General features: G+C 37.2%; 3 protein-coding genes across 4 annotated transcripts in view; all 3 read left to right on the forward strand.

Annotated features, from left to right (window-relative positions):
- LOC114525126 overlaps nt 1–25,342 on the forward strand; it is a 69,838-nt gene that overhangs the window by 21,485 nt on the left and 23,011 nt on the right. The gene's annotated exons all lie outside the window — the stretch shown is intronic.
- Nucleotides 267–2,262, forward strand: LOC114525127. 2 transcript variants are annotated; one of them, XM_028546345.1, is made up of 5 exons: nt 267–492; nt 567–1,095; nt 1,210–1,651; nt 1,732–1,903; nt 2,218–2,262. In XM_028546345.1, the coding sequence occupies exons 1-5, from the start codon at nt 350–352 to the stop codon at nt 2,228–2,230; spliced, it is 1,299 nt and encodes a 432-aa protein (XP_028402146.1). In that variant the 5' UTR covers nt 267–349; the 3' UTR covers nt 2,231–2,262. The 2 variants fall into 2 exon arrangements, with proteins under 2 accessions (XP_028402146.1, XP_028402145.1); XM_028546344.1 differs by lacking the exon at nt 2,218–2,262 and having other exon boundaries at nt 1,732–1,946.
- Nucleotides 8,069–23,570, forward strand: LOC114525123. Its single transcript, XM_028546336.1, is given in 6 exon segments — nt 8,069–8,183; nt 9,148–10,900; nt 14,803–14,919; nt 15,815–15,903; nt 17,505–17,586; nt 17,589–23,570. Coding segments are annotated over 2 exon segments (4,341 nt in total). The 5' UTR covers nt 8,069–8,183; nt 9,148–10,900; nt 14,803–14,919; nt 15,815–15,903; nt 17,505–17,525; the 3' UTR covers nt 21,869–23,570.

Genomic DNA, 25,342 nt, shown 5'->3' on the forward strand with positions numbered 1-25,342 from the left:
TGTAGCGTAAAACAGGAGAGAATTGAAAAGCTTCAGAAGTTGCGATCGAAGCAAAAGAAGCGTAATTTGAAGTTGCGAAAAGAGAATATAAACCTCCAAAAGGTTTGTTGTAACCAATTACTTATATATTAGCTATAACACAGCACCATTTTATCTCGTAAAAACATTGCGTTTTGGCCACCTGGATGTGATTGATCATTTCACTGATTTATTGTGTTTATCGTTTTAGTTAGTTGAAAATATGCGAAAAGATTTCTCCTCTGAAGAAAGCAGCACTGATGAAGCAGAACACGAAACATGTGAAGATATTGGTGTTTTAGACGAAGCATGTCATTTCGATGATGAATTAATGGGGGATAGTTCGGATGATGATTTAAGACGGGAAACAAAAGATCCAGACTGGAACGCGAACATGGAGGACGAAGAAGCTAACGCATCAGATGATGACGAGCTTGGCGAAACGGAAGATAAAAATACATCGCCCGATGTGAGGTGATTTTCGTTAAACATATTGCAACAAGCGTTATTCTCCGGAACTCTTAAAAATAATTTATCTTTTATTTTAGATCGGCTGATAGTGAACCAAAATTTATTGTGTTCTACAGTATGTTGGTTTCACTGTTCTCATTGTTCTGTTTTGAATGCAAGGCACAATCACCAAGTGTTAATGTCAATGTCAAAATGCATGGATCAATGGCAATAGTGGAACAAAGATGCAAATCATGCAAAGGTTATACGTGGAGGAGTCAACCGTTGGTCCTGGGAAAGTATCCTGCTGGTAATATTTTAATGAGTTTTGCGATCCTGATGTCTGGATCCTCAATTAGTAAGGTTCTGCTGTTATTTAGGCATATGGGCCTTAAAATGTACTGTGCTAGGACTTTTTTCTACCATCAGAAGAAATTTTTGTTTCCATTAATACTGCAATACTGGGAGAAATCCCGGGCTGTATTAATCGGTCAACTGAAGGGTATAAAAGATAGCGTTTGGGCTGGAGATGGTAGATTCGATAGCATGGGACACAGCGCAAAGTATTGGTGTTATACAATGTTGAATTGTAACCTGACAAAACTTGTACACTTCGAACTACTTCAGGTATTTTAATTTCCTTTAACTTCAGGTATATTTTTACCGCTGCGCACCAGGCGAAGTCTAGAAATGGTTTAAGGGATGCACCCGTTCTACTACTGTATTACCTTATTCTTACAGGCCAATGAAGTTGGGAGTAGTAATAAAATGGAGTTGGAAGGTGCCAAGCGTTCATTTGACGCGATAATAGTCATGGAGGAGCTTCCAATTAAGACATTCGTGTCTGATCGTCACCGCGGTATTGGAAAATGGATTCGATCCACACAAAAGGATACCACACACTACTATGATATTTGGCACCAGGCGAAGTCAACTGTGAAGAAAGTACTAAAGGCAAGCAAAGAGAAAGGCTGCGAGATACTAAAAGAATGGGCGAAATCCATCAGAAACCACATATATTGGTGTGCTGTATCAACCAAGCCTGGTTTTGCTTCCCTTATAGAAGCAAAGTGGTTGTCTTTCATGAGGCATGTCAACAATGAGCATGAAGGACATCCAAATGCATTGTATGACAAATGTAATCATGGTGAAATTACCGAAACTAAGAAGTGGATTAAAATTGGTACGTGGTAGAAATGGCACATTCCTAGATTGCATGTGAAAGGTGATTTTCAACATCTCATTGTTTTTTATCTTTCATAGGATCGAAACCATACCAGAAGCTCAAAAATATTCTGACAAAGAAAACCTTAGTCAAAGATATCAAAAAGCTTTCACCTGTTGTCCAAACTAGCTCTTTAGAGGGTTTTCATTCTGTGTTAAACCATTGGCATCCTAAAATGATTCACTTTTCTTGGTTAGGGACATACTGCAGGTTAGTACACAATCTGTGCTTAAAGTGAGCAGACTGTATACAATAATAGTAATATTGGATAAAAATTGGAACTTATGTGAATTTTTTTACACCTAGGCACATTCTAGCATGTTTACACTTCAATGAAAATACCCATAGGATGACAAAGATGTCCAAGAAAGGCATTCCATATATAAGGGTCACCTACCCAAAATATAAATTGGTGAAGAAATGGTCAGGGAAATTTCTGTTCCAGCATCATAGTATGTATAAAAATGTGTAAAATGGTATGAATCCATAAATTAATACTAATGTTATTATAACATCTCCTCAAGGTTATATAGATGAAATGTGTCATGAACTTCTGTACAAATGCAACAAGGAAGATTTAAAAAAGACGTATGAAACATACAAACTAAGGAACCTGGTTCACTGACCAGCCAGTTTTCTCAGCGCAGGAGTAAGGAGGAAGCTATCAGAAATCAAACACAAAGGAAAAGAAAACTAACTGAGCTGTTTCCTTCAGGTTAGTACTTAATTGGTTTGCTTTTATCACATAATTGTGTACATGTAAGCTTTATAGTATCTTGTACTTTATAGTATCCTGTATTTTTGATTTGTTTAGGTGATATTCAACACCAAGACCAACAGAAAGAAATGTCAAAATCTGTTAGCAAGCAAAACCGCAAGGCACCTTGTTGCAGAAAATGTGGACAACCAATGAAAGGGCATCAAAAAAGCATATGTGAATCAAATACAGCTGGTCAACAACAAAATAGTTAGTAAATAAAGAATATATACATTCATATTGGCATATTGTATAATATAACATACCTGATAATGAGAAATTAAAGTAATAAATTCACTGTACTTTGCCCGTGTATCTATTATGGGAGTTTACTAATATCACATTTAGGAAACTCAAAGTGCAGACAATTATTTCTCCCTTTGAAAACATCAAGTTCTCTGCGTTTGCATTAAGTTCTCTGCGTCGATTCTTTGTATCCGGTGGTACTTGAAGATGAAAATCTTTTCCTTATTTCATGATACAGGCAGGCTGGAAGCGGTCTAGAATTGTCCCACCCCAGCATGCCAAATATCCATCTCACCACCCATCTATATGCCACCGCTCGTAAATACCTAAATAATCAAGCAATGAGTCGTTAATTTCACGTGTGCGTTACATACTTTTGTTGTGTATTGCCGACATCGATAAAAGACTCTGTATTTCGACCTATTAGTACTAATTTGTACACATGAGAACATGAAAGAATAGCAATGTTGTACAAATATGTACATACTCATTTTGCCGATCTTGTGTCCTGCTTGTTGGCTTATGATATTTTTTCCCCGACTTGTCGGAGAGAAAAAGCTCCTGCAGTCTCTAATACTGTCCGGTGAGTGACCACAGCATAGTCCCAATGTTGTGTTATGCATGCTGCGTCCTTGCCCTCATTCGTAAACTTGCCCATGCACTCGAGAATTTCTTTGCAACAACGATATTCTCTGGCGTCCTGTAATAGCTCTACTCTACAATGTCCGCATGTGCACCTTAAAATATACAGACGAATAAGAGGAAAAGGTTGTGGTTAAACAGCCTAAAATAATATTCTTTTCATGAAATTACTTACCATGAGTTGAAAGGTAAATCTCCCTTAAATCTCGATTCAAACGTTTCGCGCAGAATACCGTCTTCGTCCGTTTCGTCTTCCTCATATTCACTATCTGCCAGTGGCTCAAATTGGTAAGGCTGAACAACAGACGATTGCTCAGTGATGTCCTCATTATCTGATGACCCTTCTGTCTCCGTCTGCGACTCGAAACTTTCGTTATCAGACATTTTTTACGCACAATATTAAAAAAGCTTTGCGTGATTGCGTGATCTTTGTTATTTTGCTATACTAAAACACGTCGACGTGTCACACTTGGTCACACTGCATACGTCACAAGGGCCAAAATTCTAGATACCAGTCTTTCGCCAGTAAATAGTCTCAAAATCGAACTTTAATCGTAAATTTCACAAACTTCTAGTTCGAATTTTTCGACAAAGTTGGTATATTTATGATCGGAAAAGACGAAATTTTTAGAAAATGCAAAAAACCCGATATTGAAATTTTCATTTCATATACACTTTAAACGAATTACGTTATAGCACTATTTCATTTCGTTCTTAGCTACCAGAAGAACCTCGATCGGACACTAGGCCTGTCGGACGAAAACTAAGCGATGCCCGTCGCAAACAGCTTGGGAATATTATTCGGCCCCCGGCAAGACCCGATCTACCTTCTTGCGCGGGAAACCGACAAGCAAACAGACACGCGTTTGGACACGATGTAAAAGCGAACGAAACCGACCATGGCTCGAAAAATCAATTGGGATCGGCCGTAAAACCTCCGGCGACTATCAAACTTCCAAAGCGTAGATCATCGCTGCAGAAGCATACCCAGGGTAAAAGAGCCGCGGGAAAATCTCCGGTATGTGAAAGTGCCGGGATAAAATCTCCGCCCGGCCTCCCCGAGGATGCGGAGGGTAACCGTATAGCTGCTTTAAAACAGCGGTTATTTGAAATGCAAAATATGCAGAAGAAAGAAAGTAGGAAGATTTCCGTTCCGATATCGAGATCAGTTGGAAATGTTGCAAGAAAGACGAGGAGTTTTGAAGATAAGGTAATAGATGGGTGGGGGAGCGACGTGGGTTGACGTTATAGGTGGGGGAGCGATGTTACAGGTGGTGGAGCAACGTTATGGGTGGGGGAGCGACGTTATGGATGGGGGTGCGACGTTATGGGTGTGGGAGCGACGTTATGGGTGGGGGGCGACGTTATAGGTTGGGGAGCGATGTTACAGGTGGTGGAGCGACGTTATGGGTGGGGAAGCGACGTTATGGATGGGGGTGCGACGTTATGGGTGGGGTGGGGGAGAGACGTTATGGGTGGGGGAGCGACGAGGTGTACCGCCACGGGCGAATTGTAGAAGTGCTGGAAATCTATAATGTTGCAGCTTTGGAGCTAACAATTATTAAAAAGGTCCCAAATTTAAGACTACTGAGTAACTTTAATTAAAGTTGTACTGAACAACCAGCAATTTTAGAGCGATTGAAGAAAACACAATCCGGTTGATAGCGCTGTACAGCTTTTGAACAACCTGCTCCAGCTGTACTGGTAAAGGGATTAACCATTACCATTATCTTCTGTATTTTTTATTTGTAGCTTATGATATCAATATTAATTAATATATAAAATTATAATATCATTATTATTCTTATCAGTCCTGACGCTTTTCGGCGAGGAAGTCGGGGCGCTGGAACTGGGAGCATGGAGCTAGGGTGATATAGTGTAAATGTAGGCGGGTTTGCTCCACCATCGTATTTCTAGTTGCCTTGGTTACTGGTTAGAAATTTTTAATCGTTTCACGGACTCGTTCTTGTCACAACCATGCACAATTCTTTATTTTTCAGCTATTTGGTGGCGAGGGCCTGGCGCCAACGCTTTTTCCTTTATTTAACAAGCCGAAGAAGAACCCAGTCACAATTCAAGGAAAACCCAACCTAGAGCGTTCACTCTCAGTTGGAAGTTGTATGTACAGTTCCGTCAAGTTGGAAGAATTCTTTAACAGTAGAAACGATTAGTTTCTGTAGTAACCATTTATCATGAGTAGCATTCCCTCTTGACACGCTTGTGAATTTTATTCAACTTTCAAAAATAGCGAATGTATACAAAACATGTTGTGCGCCTTTTTTCGGTTTCGGGACTGTACTCCGTAGGAGTATCAGGGAGTTATTGCTAACGGTGTCGGCGTGTCGCATTCTTTAGTGCAATTAACTCGACCAACCTGCTTTGCGCACTTAGTATTAAAAACTTGTTTGTCTGGTTAGTCTACTTGAGTCGTCTCATTGAGTCCTTTGATTGAAAGATATAGTTGCTACAATGCTACATCCAGTGTTTTATCAGATCAGTGTGGAATAAAGGTCACAATGGGTCTCACAACATGCCATCTCACCTCACATAACATGTCATCATAACCGCATCACAGTGAAAACTAGTGCATTTGATATTCATGTTTGAATTTGCTTTTATGTTTCCTAATATGAAATATAAACCAGAGTGAAATCTGGTCCAAATCATAATTTAAGCTGGTAAATGCAGAAACGAACTATGCTTCGAAATGCTCGATCAGCTTCCTGAGCTGGCGTGCGTGTATATACAAGGAAATCCAATCCTTGCGTAAGATTTAAATTATAGAATTTATTATAAAATATGCCCCAATCCAATGTAATAGCCCGCAAATAGGCATCCACCAATTGCGACACCGCCGCAGCAAACACATGACCACTGACGTGCATTAATCTATCGAACGATTGGGCGAGGTTTTCAATTCCCGTCAAAACTCAAAAGTGTTTGTTCCTGCGCATTTGCTGTATGTTTAATTATCTCTGTGGGGTTTTGGTCATGTAAACGAACTATCGCCTTCTAAGTTTTAAAAGTACGTTTGTGATTATAAATGATTTCATATCATCAACACTTACAGTGTAAATATATAGACACGGAAGTACTAAGGAACAGCAGCGCTGTGGCGTCTATCTTTTTATTTATTTTCTTGGAGACGTATCACTCGTGATTTGAGATTACTATCTTCCTTGATTTTTTGTGCCTTTATGCAACTGCATGGTTACCAATCTTTAAATGAATTCGTTTAAAAGATATACACGAAAAATTTAGGACTATCATCTAAATGGCTTGGCATTATTCCACAGCGTTATGATCGCGTTGTTATCTCGTGTGATACTGGAAATAAATTCCTCGCCTTATTTAACCGATTGCTACTATTCTATTCGACAATTGTAAGATACTTCAGGTTATCGCTTTTCATTATATTTCTACCAAGCAGATTAAATTTGGCGGTCTGGGGCCGGTTGTATGAAAGCCGGATAGCGCTATCCACCGGATTTTCAATTGCTTTAAAATCGCCCGTTGTTTGCTATAACTTTCATTAAATCTAAGTTTCATTAAATCGAAGATCCCTTTTATTAATTGTTGGTTCCAAAGATAAAATTTTATCGCTTTTCGAGCATTTTTAGAACGGTTGAAAATCACTATCCGGTGGATAGCGCTATCCAGCCTTCGTATACAACCTAGCTGCCCCTGTACTCTGTATAGACATGCACAGTTGCAATTAAAGAGTTTAAGATGCGAGATTTAAGCTTCGGAATAAACTATTCTACATTCCGAGAAACCAAATTACTTTTTTACTTGATATAGCTACTATATGACCATTTTTCACAATGAAATAAATAATATGAAATGTTTGCTGAATGATGACCCGAATAAACTCCACAAATATACACATAACTACATGACACTCGCATAACATTGGGAGTTTTAAATTACATTGAGAATTACAAAACTTTTCCTCCTATAGGATTCAAGTCTTCATTTCCGCGCAACCGTTTTTTTATATTTCCGGGGAATCTTTGCCGTGTACTTTTTGTAGTGGAATTATCGCTTTGAAAATTTTGTCACGGCGGACAGAGCTATTATCATCGCTTCAACCGATGACATTTGCTTTTATGTTTCCAATATAAACAAGAGTGAAATCTGGTCTAAATCATAATTTATGCTGGTAAATGCAAAAACGAACCATGCTTCGAAATCACGAAATGCTCGATCACCTTCGTGAGCTGGCGTGCGTGTTTATACACGGAAATTCAAATCTCGCGTAAGATTAAAATTATAAAATTTATTGTAAAATATGCCCAATCCAATTGTAATAGCCCGCAAACACATGACCACTGACGTGCATTAATCTATCGAACGATTGGGCGAGGTTTGTTGGCTTGGCTGCGCATTTGCTGTATGTATATCTCTGTGTGGTTTTGGCCATGTAAACGAATCATCGCCTTCTATAAGTTTTAAAAAACTAGTGCATTCGTTTAAAATTCATGTTTGAATTTCCTTCTATGTTTCCTAATATAAACCAAAGTGAAATCTGGTCTAAATCATAATATGCGTGTATGTACAAGGCGTGCGTTTATATTTAAGGGAATTCAAACCTTGCGTAAGATTTAAATTATAAAATTTATTATAAAATATGTCCGAATCAAATTACCAAAGGCAATCCACCAATTGCAACACCCGGCAAACAAGTGACCACTGACGTGTATTTAATATATCGAACGATTGAGCGACGTTTTAAATTCCCGTCATAAATGTTTGTTGGCTTGGCTGCATGCACATTTGCTGCATGTGTATATCTCTGTGGGGTTTTGGCCATGTAAATGAACTATCCCTTCTAAGTTTTAAAAGGTACGTTTGTGATTATAAATCATTTCATATCATCAACACTTACAGACTAAATATTTAGACACAGTCGGTTGTATCACAGGTTGTTTGTGCATCTTGACACGGAAGCCGGAACAGCCGACTGTGGCGTCTATCTTTTTATTCGTCTTTGGGGAGACATATCACTCGTGATTTGAAATCACTATTTTCGTTGATTCTTTGTGTCTTTATTCAACTGGTTACCAATCTTTAAATGAATTCGTTTTAAAGATATATACGAAAAATTTAGGACCATCATCTAAGTGGCTTAGCATTATTCCACAGCGTTATGATCGCGTTGTTTTCTCGTGTGATACTGGAAATAAATTCCTCGCCTTATTTAAACGATTGCTACTATTCTATTCTACAATTCTAAGATATTGCAGGTTGTCGCTTTTCATTTTATTTATACCAAGGAGATTGAATTTGGTGGTCTGGGGCCGGTTGTATGAAAGCCGGATAGCGCTATCCACCGAATTTTCAATCGCTTTAAAATCGCCCGTTGTTTGCTATAACTTTCATTAAATCGTAGTCTCATTAAATCGAGGATCCCTTTTAATAATTGTTGGTTCCAAAGATAAAATTTAATCGCTTTTCGAGCATTTTTAGAACGGTTGAAAATCACTATGCGGTGGATAGCGCTATCCAGCCTTCGTATACCACCTAGCTGCCTCTGTACTCTGTATACAAATGCGCAGTTGCAATTAAAGAGTTTAAGATGCGAGATTAAAGCTTCGGAATAAACTATTCTACATTCCGAGAAACCAAGTTACTTTTTTTACTTGATATAGCTACTATATGACCATTTTTCACAATGAAATAAATAATATGAAATGTTTGCCTGGCGAAAATAAACTCCACAAAGTATACAAATTCCATAACCACATGACACTCGCATGACATTGGGAATTTTAAATTTCATTGAGAATTGCAAAAAATTTCCTCCTAGGATTCAAGTCTTCCGATTTCTGCGCATCTGTTTGTTATATTTCCGTGGAATCTTCGCCATTTAGAGGAATTATCGCTTTGAAAATTTGTGAGAAGGTAAGTTTTTGTCACATCGTTGGTCATATTCTTTCCTTTTTTAAGACTATCCGTGTTTATTCTGTGGCGCGGCACAGAGCTATTATCATTGCTTCAACGGATAACATGCCATCACAACCGCATCACAGCGAAAACTAGTGCATTTGTTTAAAATTCATGTTTGAATTTGCTCCTATGTTTCCTAATATAAACCAGAGTGAAATCTGGTCTAAATCATAATTTATGCTGGTAAATGCATGCAGAAACGAACCATGCTTCGAAATGCTCGATCAGCTTCCTGATCTGGCGTGCGTGTACATACAAGGAAAATAGGAAATTCAATATTTGCGTAAGATTTAAATTATAAAATTTATTTTAAAATATGCCCCAATCCAATCGTAATAGCCCCCAAAAAGGCAAATTGCGACACCAATTGCGACACCCTGCAGCGAACACATGACCACTCACGTGCATTAATCTATATATATCGAACGATTGGGCGAGGTTTTCAGTTCCCGTCAAAACTTAAAAGTGTTTGTTGGCTTGGCTGCGCATTTGCTGTGTGTGTATATCTCTGTGGGGTTTTGGCCATCTAAACGAACTATCGCCTTCTAAGTTTTAAACAGGTACGTTTGTGATTATATAAATGATTTCATATCATCAACATTTATAAAGTAAATATATAGACACGGTCGGTTGTATATGTATCTCGATACGGAATTCGCAACAGCCGACTCTGGCGTCTATCTTTCTATTCGTTTTGGGGGAAACGTATCACTCGTGATTTGAAATTACTATCTTCGTTGGTTCTTTGTGCCTTTATTCAACTGGTTACCAATCTTTAAAGGAATTCGTTTAAAAGATATATACGAAAAATTTAGGACTATCATCTAAGTGGCTTAGCATTATTCCACAGCGTTATGATCGCGTTGTTTTCTCGTGGGATATTGGAAATAAATTCCTCGCCTTATTTAAACGATTGCTACTATTCTATTCTACAATTCTAAGATATTGCAGGTTGTCGCTTTTCATTTTATTTATACCAAGGAGATTGAATTTGGCGGTCTGGGGCCGGTTGTATGAAAGCCGGATAGCGCTATCCACCGGATTTTCAATCGCTTTAAAATCGCCCGTTGTTTGCTATAACTTTCATTAAATCTTAGTTTCATTAAATCGAAGATCCCTTTTAATAATTGTTTGCTCCAAAGATAAAATTTAATCGCTTTTCGAGCATTTTTAGAACGGTTGAAAATCACTATCCGGTGGATAGCGCTATCCAGCCTTCGTATACCACCTAGCTGCCTCTGTACTCTGTATACACATACACAGTTCCAATTAAAGAGTTTAAGATGCGAGATTTAAGCTTCGGAATAAACTATTCTACATTCCGAGAAACCAAGTTACTTTTTTTACTTGATATAGCTACCTGATATATGACCATTTTTCACAATGAAATATATATAATATGAAATGTTTGCTGGCGAAAATAAACTCCACAGATATACAAATTCCATAACCACATGACACTTGCATGACATTGGGAATTTTAAATTTCATTGAGAATTACAAAAAATTTCCTCCTAAGATTCAAGTCTTCCGATTTCTGCGCATCTGTTTGTTATATTTCCGTGGAATCTTCGCCATTTAGAGGAATTATCGCTTTGAAAATTTGTGAGAAGGTAAGTTTTTGTCACGGCGTTGGTCATATTCTTTCTTTTTTTAAGATTACCCGTGTTTATTCTGTGGCGCGGCACAGAGCTATTATCATTGCTTCAACGGATAACATGCCATCACAACCGCATCACAGCGAAAACTAGTGCATTTGTTCAAAATTCATGTTTGAATTTGCTCCTATGTTTCCTAATATAAACCAGAGTGAAATCTGGTCTAAATCATAATGTATGCTGGTAAATGCAGAAACGAACCATGCTTCGAAATGCTCGATCAGCTTCCTGAGCCCTGGCGTGCGTGTATATACAAGGAAAAAAGGAAATTCAATCCTTGCGTAAGATTTAAATTATAAAATTTATTTTAAAATATGCCCCAATCCAATCGTAATAGCCCCCAAAAAGGCAAATTGCGACACCAATTGCGACACCGCCGCAGCGAACACATGACCACTCACGTGCATTAATCTAAAAAAAGCAACGATAGATATAATCTAAGAAGCAACTATAACGATTACGATCTTGGGAAACCTAAAACAAATTTAATGAAAAAAAGTTTCAGTTACTCAGCTGCATCACTTTGGAATGGTTTATCCAATGAAGCGAAAGAATTAGGCATAAGTACTAAAAAATGAACGAACTATCGCCTTCTAAGTTTTAAACAGGTACGTTTGTAATTATAAATGATTTCATATCATTAACATTTATAGAGTAAATATATAGACATGCACGGTCGGTTGTATATGTATCTCGATACGGAAGTCGCAACAGCCGACTCTGGCGTCTATCTTTTTATTCGTTTTTGGGGAGACGTATCACTCCTGATTTGAAATTACTATCTTCGTTGATTCTTTGTGCTTTTATTCCACTGGTTACCAATCTTTAAATGATGCGTTATGATCGCGTTGTTATCTCGTGTGATACTGGAAATAAATTCCTCGCCTTATTTAAACGATTGCTACTATTCTATTGGACAATTCTAAGATATTTCAGGTTATCGCTTTTCATTTTATATGTACCAAGGAGATTAAATTTGGCGGTTTAGGCCGGTTGTATGAAAGCCGGATAGCGCTATCCACCGAATTTTCAATCGCATTAAAATCGCCCGTCGTTTGCAATGACTTTCATTAAATCTTAGTTTCATTAAATCGAGGATCCCTTTTAATAATTTCAAACATGAAATTTTATCGCTTTTTGAGCATTTTTAGAACGGTTGAAAATTACTATCAGGGACCGGTTGTTCGAAAGGCGTTTAGCTTAAACGGTGGATAAGTTCAAAATGGAAAACAAAATTATGTATTTGTTGAACGCCTTAGCTGAAATATTTCGATGTAAATTGTTTAATTTTCACTGGTAATACATATTTAATGCATAAGATGCAAGCAGCAAGTTTAGTCACTCATAAGATCTATAAGAATATTTTTAAATTTTAGCTTATCCACCGTTTAAGCTAAACGCCTTTCGAACAACCGGGCACCGGCACCCGGTGGATAGCGCTATCCAGCCGATATTTAAAGAGTTCAAGATGCGAGATTTATGCTGTAGGATAAACTATTTTACATTCCGAGAAACCAAGTTACTTTTTTTACTTGATATAGCTACTATATGACCATTTTTCAGAATGATATAAATAATATGAAATGTTTGCTGAATGCTGACCCGAATAAACTCCACAAATATACACATAACTACATGACACTCGCATAACACTGGGAGTTTTAAATTACATTGAGAATTACAAAACTTTTCCTCCTATAGGATTCAAGTCTTCATTTCCGCGCAACCGTTTTTTTATATTTCCGGGGAATCTTTGCCATGTAGTGGAATTATCGCTTTCAAAATTTGAGAAAGTAAGTTTTTGTCACGGCGGACAGAGCTGTTATCATCGCTTCAACCGATAACATTTGCTTTTATGTTTCCAATATAAACAAGAGTAAAATCTCGTCTAAATCATAATTTATGCTGGTAAATGCAATACAAAATCATACTAAATCATAATTTATGCTGGTAATAATACCTATTAGCACATCACAGACGGGCGACAGTAATTCCTAAAGAATCACAATTTTCTCAGCTGCTATTTTATAGAATTTCTTCAAATCTCCGTATTTACTTGGAAATAATATGCTCTCTCAAACAGACTGAAACAGTGTGTAACATGAAAGTGGGTTGAAGTTCCATGGAATAGAGGCGGAGAAAATTGGGATTGTTTAACGAGTTGGGATTGTTTACTTTGTACGCGTTCTACACACCAGAGTATCTGAACACTTGGGAATTTCCCCTATAACCATAGGTAGCCCAACACTCGTGGTCTGCGCACGTACACGCTACTCAGTGATTAGCATATATTAATTTATCCTAAGGTTGGCAACTTTATCACCAATTATCAATAATATATCACATATACATACATGTCAAACTTCGATAAAAACTGAAAAACTACCACAAAATACTGCAAAATTAATAAATATAAATGAACTTGGATATATTTTCTAAATTCTGACATAGTTTTTAGCTTCAAAATGTATTGGGAAATACGGAAATTTTTTCATTTAAAATAAAGTTTTTGAAAATACATTGTCGATAGGCGGGATCCAATTTACTCTACAATACGTCACCTTCGGAGTCAATCCTATCGGCTGTTCTCTCACTGAGAAATCTTCGGAAATTTTCCGACTTTTCAGCAGCCAATAGGATAAATAGGATTGACTCGGGATTTCTCCGAAGGTGACGTAATGTAGAGTAAATTGGATCCCGACTATCGACAAGAAAATTTCGACAATGTATTTTCAAAAACTTTATTTTAAATGAACAAATTTCCGTATTTCCCAATACATTTTGAAGCTAAAAACTATGTCGGAATTTAGAAAATCCAAGTATATCCAAGTTCATTTATATTTATTAATTTTGCAGTATTTTGTGGTAGTTTTTCAGTTTTTATCGAAGTTTGACATGTATGTATGTGATATATTATTGATAATTGGTGATAAATTTGCCAACCTTAGGATAAATTAATATATGCTAATCACTGAGTAGCGTGTACGCGCGCGGACCACGAGTGTTGGGCTACCTATGCTATAACTGGAAAACCGTCATCTAGTCCAGTTTTATCCAGCATCTTCTCCCACATAACTATACTGCAGGGCACTGTGCCGACTTTGATGATTTTAAAATTCTTCTTCATGTTCTGACAAACATGAACTCATGATTCATAAAGCCTCCTCATCTCCAAACTCAAACCCTCGCCTAACATCCAGGGCAGTTCAATCCCACTTAATCTTCTGTAACGTGTTTTCATAGTTTTTGTATTGTGTTTATGTCCCTTCGTCTGTGCGGTTTTGTCATGTACTATCTTATACCTTCCTATCCGTCATTAATTTACATATGTAAATAGATTATATATACTCAAATCTCATGTAATTTTATATCACTTGTCTGAAGATGTCTTAGGTTAAAGACGAAACGTTACAAATATATTTACTTTTAAACTTTAAATTGTTTTGATGGCTTTCTTGTACGCGCTTCTTAATTCATTAATAATGCGCAGGCATGTCTTAATATATCGCAATTTTCTCAGCCGCTATTTTATGGAATTTCTTCAAATCTCCGTATTTATTTGGAAATAATATGCTCTTTCAAACACTCTGTAACATGCGGATGGGAAAATGCGAATGAGGGGGTAAAATGCGGTTATAAGATAACAAGGACAAGCTATCCTACATTCCGAGAAATCAAGTTACTTTTTTTACTTGATATAGCTACTATATGACCATTTTTCACAATGAAATAAATAATATGAAATGTTTGCTGGCGAAAATAAACTCCACAAATATACAAATTCCATAACTACATGACACTCGCATGACATTGGGAGTTTTAAATTTCATTGAGGATTACAAAAATTTTCCTCCTAGGATTCAAGTCTTCATTTCTGGGCATCTGTTTGTTATATTTCCGGGGAGTCTTTGCCATGTAGTGGAACGGGGAATCTTTGCCATGTAGAGAAATTATCGCTTCCAAAATTTGAGAAGGTAAGTTTTTGTCATGGCATTGGTCGTATTCTTTCGTTTTTTAAGATTATCCGTGTTGGGTATTTTTCCACAAGTGAATATAACGTTATTATGAATATAACGTATACCTTTAGGTGAATATAACAAAACTGAAATTGCAAAAAGGCGGCTAGCCGTTTTGTGGAAGTTTCTTACAAAGAGATAAGCGAACAAATGCAGTTCTTGTGTCAATTCACTTGTGTAAAAATACTAAAACAATTATTCTTGCTGTAAAGACTGTCCATAGGATGAATTTCCTTTGACCGCTCACGATTACCACCTTAACAAAAAGTATGCCACGCCGGTGTAAGGCCGTCGTCAATTGTAACCAAAGGAGGGTTAACAAAATATTAATATTTCATATAGCTTAGCATGTAATCTAGTTTATATTTACTCGTATAATATATTGTTAGAGGGACAGTTACGTTCATTTGAGAACGGCAACAGATTTAAGAAAACTTATATTATATCAAATCTTAGAATTACGAATGATCAAAATTTGCTAAATTTTAATGTTTTTTATTCTATTACCGAACAGAATGTATAGTTAGTTTTTTATTTAACTACAGTTTAAACTAGTTATTAAAATGTTTGCTATAAATTATAGATACATTCTTAATGATACCTACTTTTTATTTATATGCGAAAATCATGTGTATTTCAGCTTTAGGGCTGCGAAGTGATTTGTTTTAGTAAATACGATCTGAAATGCAAATACGGTCTCCCGCTTCGTGGTCGTGCGATTTTTGGTAGTGACGCATGAGCACTCCACTTAGTGCAATTACCATTATAAATACGCATCCCACGTGACACTCACATGACATTCTAGCCACTGATTGGGTGGGTTAAAGTTAAAATCAGAATTTGTTCTTTCTAGGTTTTAAATCTACATTTCAGTCCATCTGTCCGTTATCCTGCCCGAGAATTTACCATGTAGTGGAATCATCGCTTTGAAGATTTGAGAAGGTACGTTTGTGTCAGTGTTGGTTACGTTCTTCGAATATTAACAGCATGAGTGTCTATTGTATTCTACTGAGTGACATAGTACAGAGCTGTGACGTCATTACGTTCTTCAAATATTAACAGTATGAGTGTCTATTGTATTCTATTGAGTGGCACAGTACAGAGCTGTGACGTCATTACGTTCTTCGAATATTAACAGTATGACTGTCTATTGTATTCTATTGGGTGGCATAGTACAGAGCTGTGACGTCATTACGTTCTTCGAATATTAACAGTATGAGTGTCCATTGTATTCTAATGAGTGGCACAGTACAGAGCTGTGACGTCATTACGTTCTTCGAATATTAACAGTATGAGTGTCTATTGTATTCTATTGAGTGGCACAGTACAGAGCTGTGACGTCATTACGTTCTTCGAATATTAACAGTATGAGTGTCTATTGTATTCTATTGAGTGGCACAGTACAGAGCTGTGACGTCATTACGTTCCTCGAATATTTACAGTATGAGTGTCTATTGTATTCTATTGAGTGGCACAGTACAGAGCTGTGACGTCATTACGTTCTTCGAATATTAACAGTATGAGTGTCTATTGTATTCTATTGAGTGGCACATTACAGAGCTGTGACGTCATTACGTTCTTCGAATATTAACAGTATGAGTGTCTATTGTATTCTATTGAGTGGCACAGTACAGAGCTGTGACGTCATTACGTTCTTTGAATATTAACAGTATGAGTGTCTACTGTATTCCATTGAGTGGCACAGTACAGAGCTTTGACGTCATGTTAAATGAACTGGTAACCAATATAGAAATAATTCATAACACGATTGCGAGGGTCGGGGCTGAAATCTGAGAATTAAAATTGTCTGACAATAATCAAACACTAAACAGCAAATAAGGAAGATTAGTTTTTCTGAGACTAAGGATCGATCAATACAGTTTTATTGTAACAGACTCCCTGAGGGCGTAAGAGTTCTGTATAGACTTGCGAAAATATATAATCCAGCTTGGCTGGTTACATGCTGAGAGAGGCACAGCCACTAGTCTGAAAATACAGATGTTTTATGGGATGAAGTATTATTTGTAACAATAAATTATCAAGAGTCGGCTGAAACAGCTTTTCAAAATTTTCGTTTGAACTAAATGGAATTTTTAAAAGACTTCACAATCGGAAATGAAAAAGTCGCGTAGCAATAGATCTTAATTAAATACACGAGATATTTTCATGAATTATTTGACATCAGAGTACACTCAGATCATACCATGTCTATAAATGAGAACATGCTTTCAAAATTTATTATGTCAAGAAAAATCTTATTTCCACACACAAATAAGACAGACGGAATGTTCATGGAAATTCTAAAATTAAGTTAATGTAAGTTTGTCATATGGGTAGTAGCAAGTCAGAAACGTTACTCCTAAAACATAATCATTTTCACAAAAGTCTCTTCACAAAATCATTTTCACAAGAAATCCCTTCGTTTAAAAAGATCCTTGCGACTTTCTTTTATGACAGAATGTCATAAAATATGTGAAAATCTACTCTATCCCATTCCTTTTCTTGGTGTAGCCTATATAATTAATATAACCATTTTGTTACAGTAATTCGCGCAGTCCTACGCCATGGCTTCTAACGAACTGGAAGAAAACGCAAATTTTATAAGACTCAGTAAACTTTTAGTTGACAAAGGAAGGCTATGAGAAATAACTTTGATACCATCCATCCACCTGTTAGTCTACCTGGAGTACTGGTTACAAACAAAATATCTCTTCAAAAGTTAAAACCTCGAGTTATTAATAATTCCCAGTGGGATTTGCTGTTTCCTCCGTCTGGCAACCCACCAGATTCCAAAACCTTTGATGTCACATTGCTTACAGTTCTATTCCGGAACATTTGTGGTTTTCCATTAACAGGATGGAGTGTAATGCCTCCGCATACAGATAGGTCACAGCAAGCGAATATCGCAAGAATCAAGTTTTACAGAAATGAAGCTATTGCACATGTAACAACAACTCGAGTTGACAATGCAACATTTCAATTTTTATGGAAGGAAATCTCCCAGGCGATAGTAGAATTGGGCGTTTCACAGAGTGATGTCGACAGTTTAAAAAAATGTCTTCTTGGGCCTGAAGAAGTGGTGTATGTGCAAAAGCTTAAAGATTGGAAACTGCACGAAGATGAGTGTATTAAATTGCTTAAAGTAATTGAAGCTGGTGTAAATAATGTAACACAAGTCGCTGAAGAGACGCGCGATGGAGTAAATGAAACGCGCGATGCAGTATTTGAAATACGCCAGTCATTGGCCAAGCGTAAGCTATCAATACCCGGGGACACCAATCCTGAAAAAAAATCCCGCATGGAAAGTGACGAAGATTTTTTGCGAAAACTTGCTAAGCATAATTTTAAGGGTAAAATTAAAAAAAAAGTGGATTTTTTCCTTCCTGGAACAAGAGAGTGGTTGTTAGTGAAAGTTAACGAGTGGTTTCAAATGTGTGACAACGATTCGAGAATGAAGTTAATAACAGCTGGACCAGGATTTGGTAAAACCGTTTTTGCCGCTAAAATATGTGAAGATTTTGAGAAGAATGGAAAGCTGGCTGCTTGTCACTTTTGTGATTTCAATGATTCAAACCTAAGAGATCCTATGGTGATGCTGCAGTCTCTTGCAAGTCAGATGTGTGAGAATGTCCCTGGTTTTAAAGAGAAGCTTCTTGATCAGTTAAAGCGACGGCATCAAGTGAAAACCCTCGAAGATGCATTTCGAATATATTTGCAAAATCCCTTAGATGAATTGGAAATAAAAGAGCCACGTTTAGTCGTGATCGATGGCTTGGATGAAAGTGCTGCAGATAATAAGAATGAAATTGCGCATTTGATTGCTGAATATTTTCCTGAACTTCCCGAGTACATCAAAATCTTGGTGACGAGCAGGCCAGAGATTTCCGTTGCTGATCTAAAACTAAGAGATGATCAAAAGACAGACATTTCCAATGTTCATGAAAACAATAACTTAGATCTTGAACTTTATTTTAAAGAATGTTTTCCAAGTTTAGTCGGCAGGGAAGTGGATAAAAAGGAGATGAACCGTGATTTCTATAAGGATCATTCATATCTTCACCGCTTTCGGCAAACTAAAACTATAAGTTTACTTTCCATTTTTATTGCCAAGTGCCAAGGCTCATTTCTCTATGCATATCACTTTCAATCTGGGCTAAAAGCTCGCTATGATGTTGAGAAGATAACAAATAATGACGTCATGGAGTTTCTCCCAGAAGGTCTCCATTCTGTTTACGAACGATATTTCAAACGCCTTGAAGACGAGCTTAACGCCATAAAACATGAAAAGTTCGATGTGTTGAATATTTTGGCAATGCTGGTTGTCTCCGAAGAAGGTCTTCCCCTCACTTTCGTCGCTCAAGCTTTTGGTTTAGCTCCAGATTGTCGCGAAACGAAAGTCATCATCAACAAAATTAATGAAACCGTATCATGCTTGTTGTACGTTTCAGATGACAGGTTAACCGTTTTTCACAAATCCTTTATTGATTGGCTTCTAGCAAAGGGCTACAAAGATCACCAGTATACTGTCAAGGTCGATGATGGACATAGATCGCTTTGGCTTTTATGCGAAAATGTTTTTAAAGAAATTGTGAAAGGTGTCCGCTCAGGACTTGAGGTGAAGTTTACTAATGACGTGGAATACGCTCTGAAACATGGTTTAAAACATCTAGAAAAGTGTGAAATGGAGGAAGGTGTGTTTTGGTCAGTTAATGTTATTATCGTATTTTATATGTTAACTGTAAACGATTCAGGCGATTTGGCAAGTTTTTGGCTCACATTACTGCAATGTTCTTTGATTAAAAACGAAGAGTTACGCGCCCGCATTTCGTACCATGTCATTGAATTTGACTCTTTGCATCTTGCCCTGGAACCCCTATGGGAATATTACAAATATCCAAGAAAAGTTTATTCCACAATATTTTCACAATCGTATTTACAAGCGGTTCTTACACATTCTCCAGAAGGTTATTTCAGCGATGATGAGAAGAAAATCGCGGAGACGCTACTATCAAACCTTTCACCTTTTGTCGAGTCGAATTCTTACGAAGTTTCGGTTTTGCCGACAGCAGTCTGGAAAGACATTGGTGACATTCTTCCTATTACAGCTTTTGCTTTATCTAACGATGAGAAAAGTGTAGCAGTTGTAATAGGTAATTTTATACATCTGTTATCCCTACCAAATTTAGTTGAAATTATGAGTTATTCAACAAAATTGGGAAAAAATCCTTGCTGCACATTTTCTCCAGACGATTCGCTCATATTATATGGAAAACTGGAAACGGCGTTTAACATTGCTGGAAGAAAGGAAGTTCCATTTTTCCCTGGAAATGAAGAGACGTTCGAGACCTGTGCATTTTCCCCTAACGGCAAAAAACTGGTGACTAGCGACGGTTCAAACACCATTAAACTATGGGACGTTGCTAAACAAAAAATGCTGTCGTCACTTTGTGCTGAATTTCGTGTTGCTTGGTGTTCTTTTAGCGTCACAGGGTTATTTATTATGGGAAATTCAGAATATCCATCTTATCCGGGTTATTCGGTGTGTGTTTGGAACGCCATCACATTGCAAAGAAGTGACAAGCGAAAGTTGTCTCACGGGGAAAGTGTGAAGCCAGTTGTGTTAAAGAGTAGGAAATGCGAACGATGTTTTCAGCGAGGATTTGAGAAACCAAATTCTAAACAGTTAGAAATAATAAGGTCGAATGGCGAAGATGATAAAAAAAGTTGTATAATTTTACGTCCGTGGATCTGCAAAGGTGTGGAGTGTATTTTTTCTTCGGAAGAATTTTGTTATTCGAGTGTCACAGAAAGTATTCCTTTGACTAAGATTGTCGCTTGGAACTATCTTGTTGCTGCTCCTGACTTTTTTTTCCGCGCAGTCAAAATACCAACTTTAGAAGATAATCTGTGGCTCCATTCAGATAATGAAAAACTAATTGTCTTTAAGACATTAGTTCCTAAACAAGAGCAATCTTGTCTGCCACGGACAACGGTCGTTTATTCAAGTTCGTTTTCTCCTGACGGCTCTCGACTTGCATCCTGCAACTCAGATGGATATATCAACGTATGGGATGTCTATACCAGCCAAGTTCAACAACGTTTCAAAATCAGTCAATGCGGGTCAAGGTTTTTATGCTGGTGGTCGGAAGATTTCTTGTTTGTGATTTGTGAATTTAACGGGGTTTTCTTTTTAACGCGATACCCTGTAGATGAGAATTTAAAGATCATATTTACTGAAAGTCAGCGCATTGTGCATTTTCGTTTGGTTTCCAGGTTTCGCCGCTTGGTTGGTTTCTCTGAAGGCTTTGTCAGTTTGGCTTTTGGAGGCTTCGAACCCGTGAAAGTTCTCGATGTCAGAGATGTTGATGGTCCTGTAATGATCAATTTGCCTGGAATTGACCCTAAGACGAAAGTTGAAATCTCGCCTGGTGGTGCCTTTATCTTTGGTTGTAATGAGAATAAATATTATATTTGGAAAAGAAATACCGAAAAACCAACTTCGTATGAAGTCTTTTACCACTGTGATAGTTCAGGGCTTCGCAAGAAATCAGTCGCAAGTTTCAGTAATGACTCCAAATTCGCTGTATTCATGGAGTGGAGTACTGAAAAGATTGAGATAATTGATCTGAACACTGGTGATTCTCAAAATATAGCGTGTGAATTCGATTCTTTTTATTCGTTCACCAGGTCATTTTGTATTCACAAGAGAGGGATTGTAATAACTTTATTTGATCATATGATAATATTTTTTGACATGGACTCTGGCGCTATTCTCGACTGTTCGTATCAAAGATACTTGAAGGTTTATGAGTCAGAACAAAGAATTAAACTTTCCCCAAAACAGACCATGCTGGCGTTTCCTAACTACAATGGCGATATGGTGTTTCTTCGATTGTCTACTCCATAGAATTCCTTATTTGAAGGTAGTGTTGCAGCTCCTCGCAAGAATGATTTTCATTGGCTGAACTATACAATTCATTTCTGTTTCAACTAATAGCATAGCTTCGCTCTTTACAAAGCATGGAAAAGCATTATCCAATTGGACGAAAGCTTCCGAGAGCTGCGACATGTCCCTTTTTTTACGATATTAAGCAACTAGCAGTTGCTTGGTTGGACGATATTAAACAACAGGAACTTCCTTTGTTGGACGATATAAAGGGAGATGCAGTAGTCAATCATTTCTTTAACCGAAATAAAGTAGTCTCGCGGAAAACGTTTTTAGGAAAATTTACACAAAGCTGTATATTTCTTAAATGTTTGGTTCCCCGCAGGTTGTTTATACCCATTAAATAAGAATGTCTTTATTCCTAAAAATAACTGAAATGAACCCGTTCACACGAAGACGAAAACCAATGGGAGAAGACCTAATTGATGAAGACTTTGTCATGGACGACAGATGTTTTGGAATTGAATTTTCGGTTAGGATATTTCATAATGAATTTAGTGAACAATAACATGAAAAACTATCATCAAGAACATTGTTTTGGGCAGCGGCTAGACTTTGCTTGGAGCTGGTCTAGAATGGAGAAGTAAGACACCTCCTTCCCTCCGTTTGTCTGGGAGTTCACCTTGGGCAAGTGATAGCACTCCCTTGCCTCCCTAACTGGGGTTACAGTTTGTTAAACAAAACAAAGATGATATCTTGAATACATCTGCAAGAAACAAGTTCTAAAAAACTGTGACCAATGCCAGTCGTATGATGGTGTTGTTTAAGATGTTCATCATGGTAGTTACAGTCATGTTGGTGATGATAATTCTCATCTATGATGGTGGTGATGGTGCTGATGATAATTGCCCTGGTTATGAAATAATAGCAATATTATAGTACTTAATAGTAACTGAATTATGGTCAAAACGTCTGATGCTGATGAAAAAGAAAAATATCGGAACTACAAGAACTATGTACATTACAGGGACATTTTATTAGCTGCATGGAAGGGAAGATATTTAAAGTCTGGAGCGCGAACTGGAAAATTGTAAAAACTTGCGAGTTGCGTGAAATTTGAATAATATTATGATCAAGACATTTGGGGCCAGTTGTTCGAAAGGCGTTTAGCTTTGGTGGCTAAGTCAAAGTTTAAAAACGCTCTCATACATCACGTGAATGCATGACTGAAACTACATTTTATGCATTAAACATGTTCTTTCGTTGAAAATTAAACTATATTTACATCGAAATCTTTCAGCTCAGTAGTTCAATAAGTCGATCGTTTTGTTTTCCATTTTGAACTTATCCACCGTTTAAGCTAAACGCCTTTCGAACGACCAGCCCCTGATGTTCATCAAACAACACAACAATTAATATCTTAGGCGTGTTTCAAACGTCGTGTTTTTATCTTTAATGCGTTCGACATTGCGAATTTAGAAACCCTACAGAAGATGGTAGGTATCATAATTTAATATACGGAGGCTGACTATAGATAGCTTATTTGTAAACAAACTAACATCAAGTGGTAGGATTTTATGACTTCGAACGTGCCTGGTCCACACAAGTACAAATGACTAGAATATTGCTGAATATTTAAATATTTGCCTACTGCCAGCATGTAATTTGTATAGATTTGTAATTTTGTAAACCATTTCATGATTTCACTTTGTTGACTGTTGTTGAAATTCTTATTTCGGTGTGTCGTCTTACATCCCTAAAGTTTTATAGTTTGATATCAACTTGGTGGGTAATTATACCAAGTTGCCCGATTGGTTGAATAAATTGGCGACACACCTTCATTAGTGTCCACAAGAAAACAAAAAACTAATGGGATGACTGTATTTGGATACTTTATTTATGCAACCCCCTGACAAGAACCATATTCATCTGGAGACTGAATCAAAATACGGTCTGAGTAAACTTGATATTTGTTTCTTTTTTTGTGAACGTTATGAAAATTTCTACACATTGAAGACAAAATGATTTTTCTGCCAGCATCGGATCGTAGATCAGTTAACTTTATAAATGTATTTTGTGAGCTAGTTTGAGGCTGGGATAATTATTAAAATGCTGAAGATAAGAGGAGTCTCCTTTTCAGGCAAGATGCATTTTGCGTTCACAAAATACACCCGTGAGATATTCAAAATCGTCCAGGGATCGCGGAGGGAGAGAGAGGGAGAAGGTGGATAGTTTTATGTTTTGAAAGTTTTCCTCAGTTTTTCTCTTCCGCACCAAATTGCAAGGAATGTTTTAAGACTGCAACAGTGACTCAGGCATTCAGGGCTCAGACATTAAAAAACACCGATGTCTTTCATTAGCTTCAAAATTTGACCTGATGGTAATCCGGTACCGTGTGAACGGGGCTTTAAGCGTTTTTCATACGCACGTAAACCCACGTAAAAATGCCTTAAAATTTTTTATTATTTGTTAAAATTTGCAGAAAACTCTTTCAATTTATTCTATATTTTCAGTGATAACATGTATAATGATTTAGACTTTCGTGTGTAACGTGCGTATGAAAAAAAAAGCATGCGTGGAAAGCAGTCTTTAAAATAGTAAAAAAGGTAAATTATAACAAATTTTTCACATTCAGACTTAATTTTCGCCACTATCAAGAGAAGTTAGAACTGCAGGTTTGAAAAAGTGTAATTTTTTAAATTATTCCCCAAGGCCTCGATCTTAGCTGAATTTCTCGATGCCCCAGTATTTTTAAAGGCGGTATTTTTACCTGCAATTATCAGCAATTTACAAATCATTCAATAGTTACAAAACTGGAACGATATCTCCCTCATTTTTTATTTCATATTTAATCCCCGAGCCGGTGCGGAGCACCGTGCGAGGGTACTAATTCCGCCCGGAGATTAGGAATTACACCCGGGACCCGGGAGAACATAGCGGAATCCAAAGTACTTATAATAGTCCATTTAATAATTTACAGTTTATAGGTCAGTAACGCAAATAACCTAAATTATAATGCATGCACAATACAAGAGGAAAAAAGAAAATTTACGCATATAAACATAAATATAAACTAGAGAAAACTACTTTATCTAATATTAGAGTTCCATTCCGACAACGAGATATCTGTAGTTGAAGGAATGTTTAAGGTTCTCCAGGAACGACTACCACGAACACACACAACCCTAGCGCGAAGAAGAGCGAAAGCTATCTTCTTACGTAACCAGTTGAGAACGATGGAGGTACTAAAGTTCTTTTTCTCAGCCAGTTTGCCTGCTAGGAACGAAAGGAAGTGAGAAGTCTCCCTTCCACATCCACCATAGGCACTAAAAACGACAGGGGTGAAGGAGCCATGTTCAACTTCAACAATTCTTTGATTATAATGACGTTTCTTCTCACGTTCGTTGGCGTTAAACGAGCTGGTAAGAGTCTGGCGTCGATGTGTCGAAGCGTAAGGATTAAACACCCTGACATCAAAAAATGCTTTTTCACATC

This window comes from Dendronephthya gigantea, unplaced genomic scaffold (genome assembly GCF_004324835.1).
Source record: "Dendronephthya gigantea isolate DGI-Jeju-01 unplaced genomic scaffold, DenGig_1.0 000033F, whole genome shotgun sequence".
Taxonomy (NCBI): Eukaryota; Metazoa; Cnidaria; class Anthozoa; order Malacalcyonacea; family Nephtheidae; genus Dendronephthya; species Dendronephthya gigantea.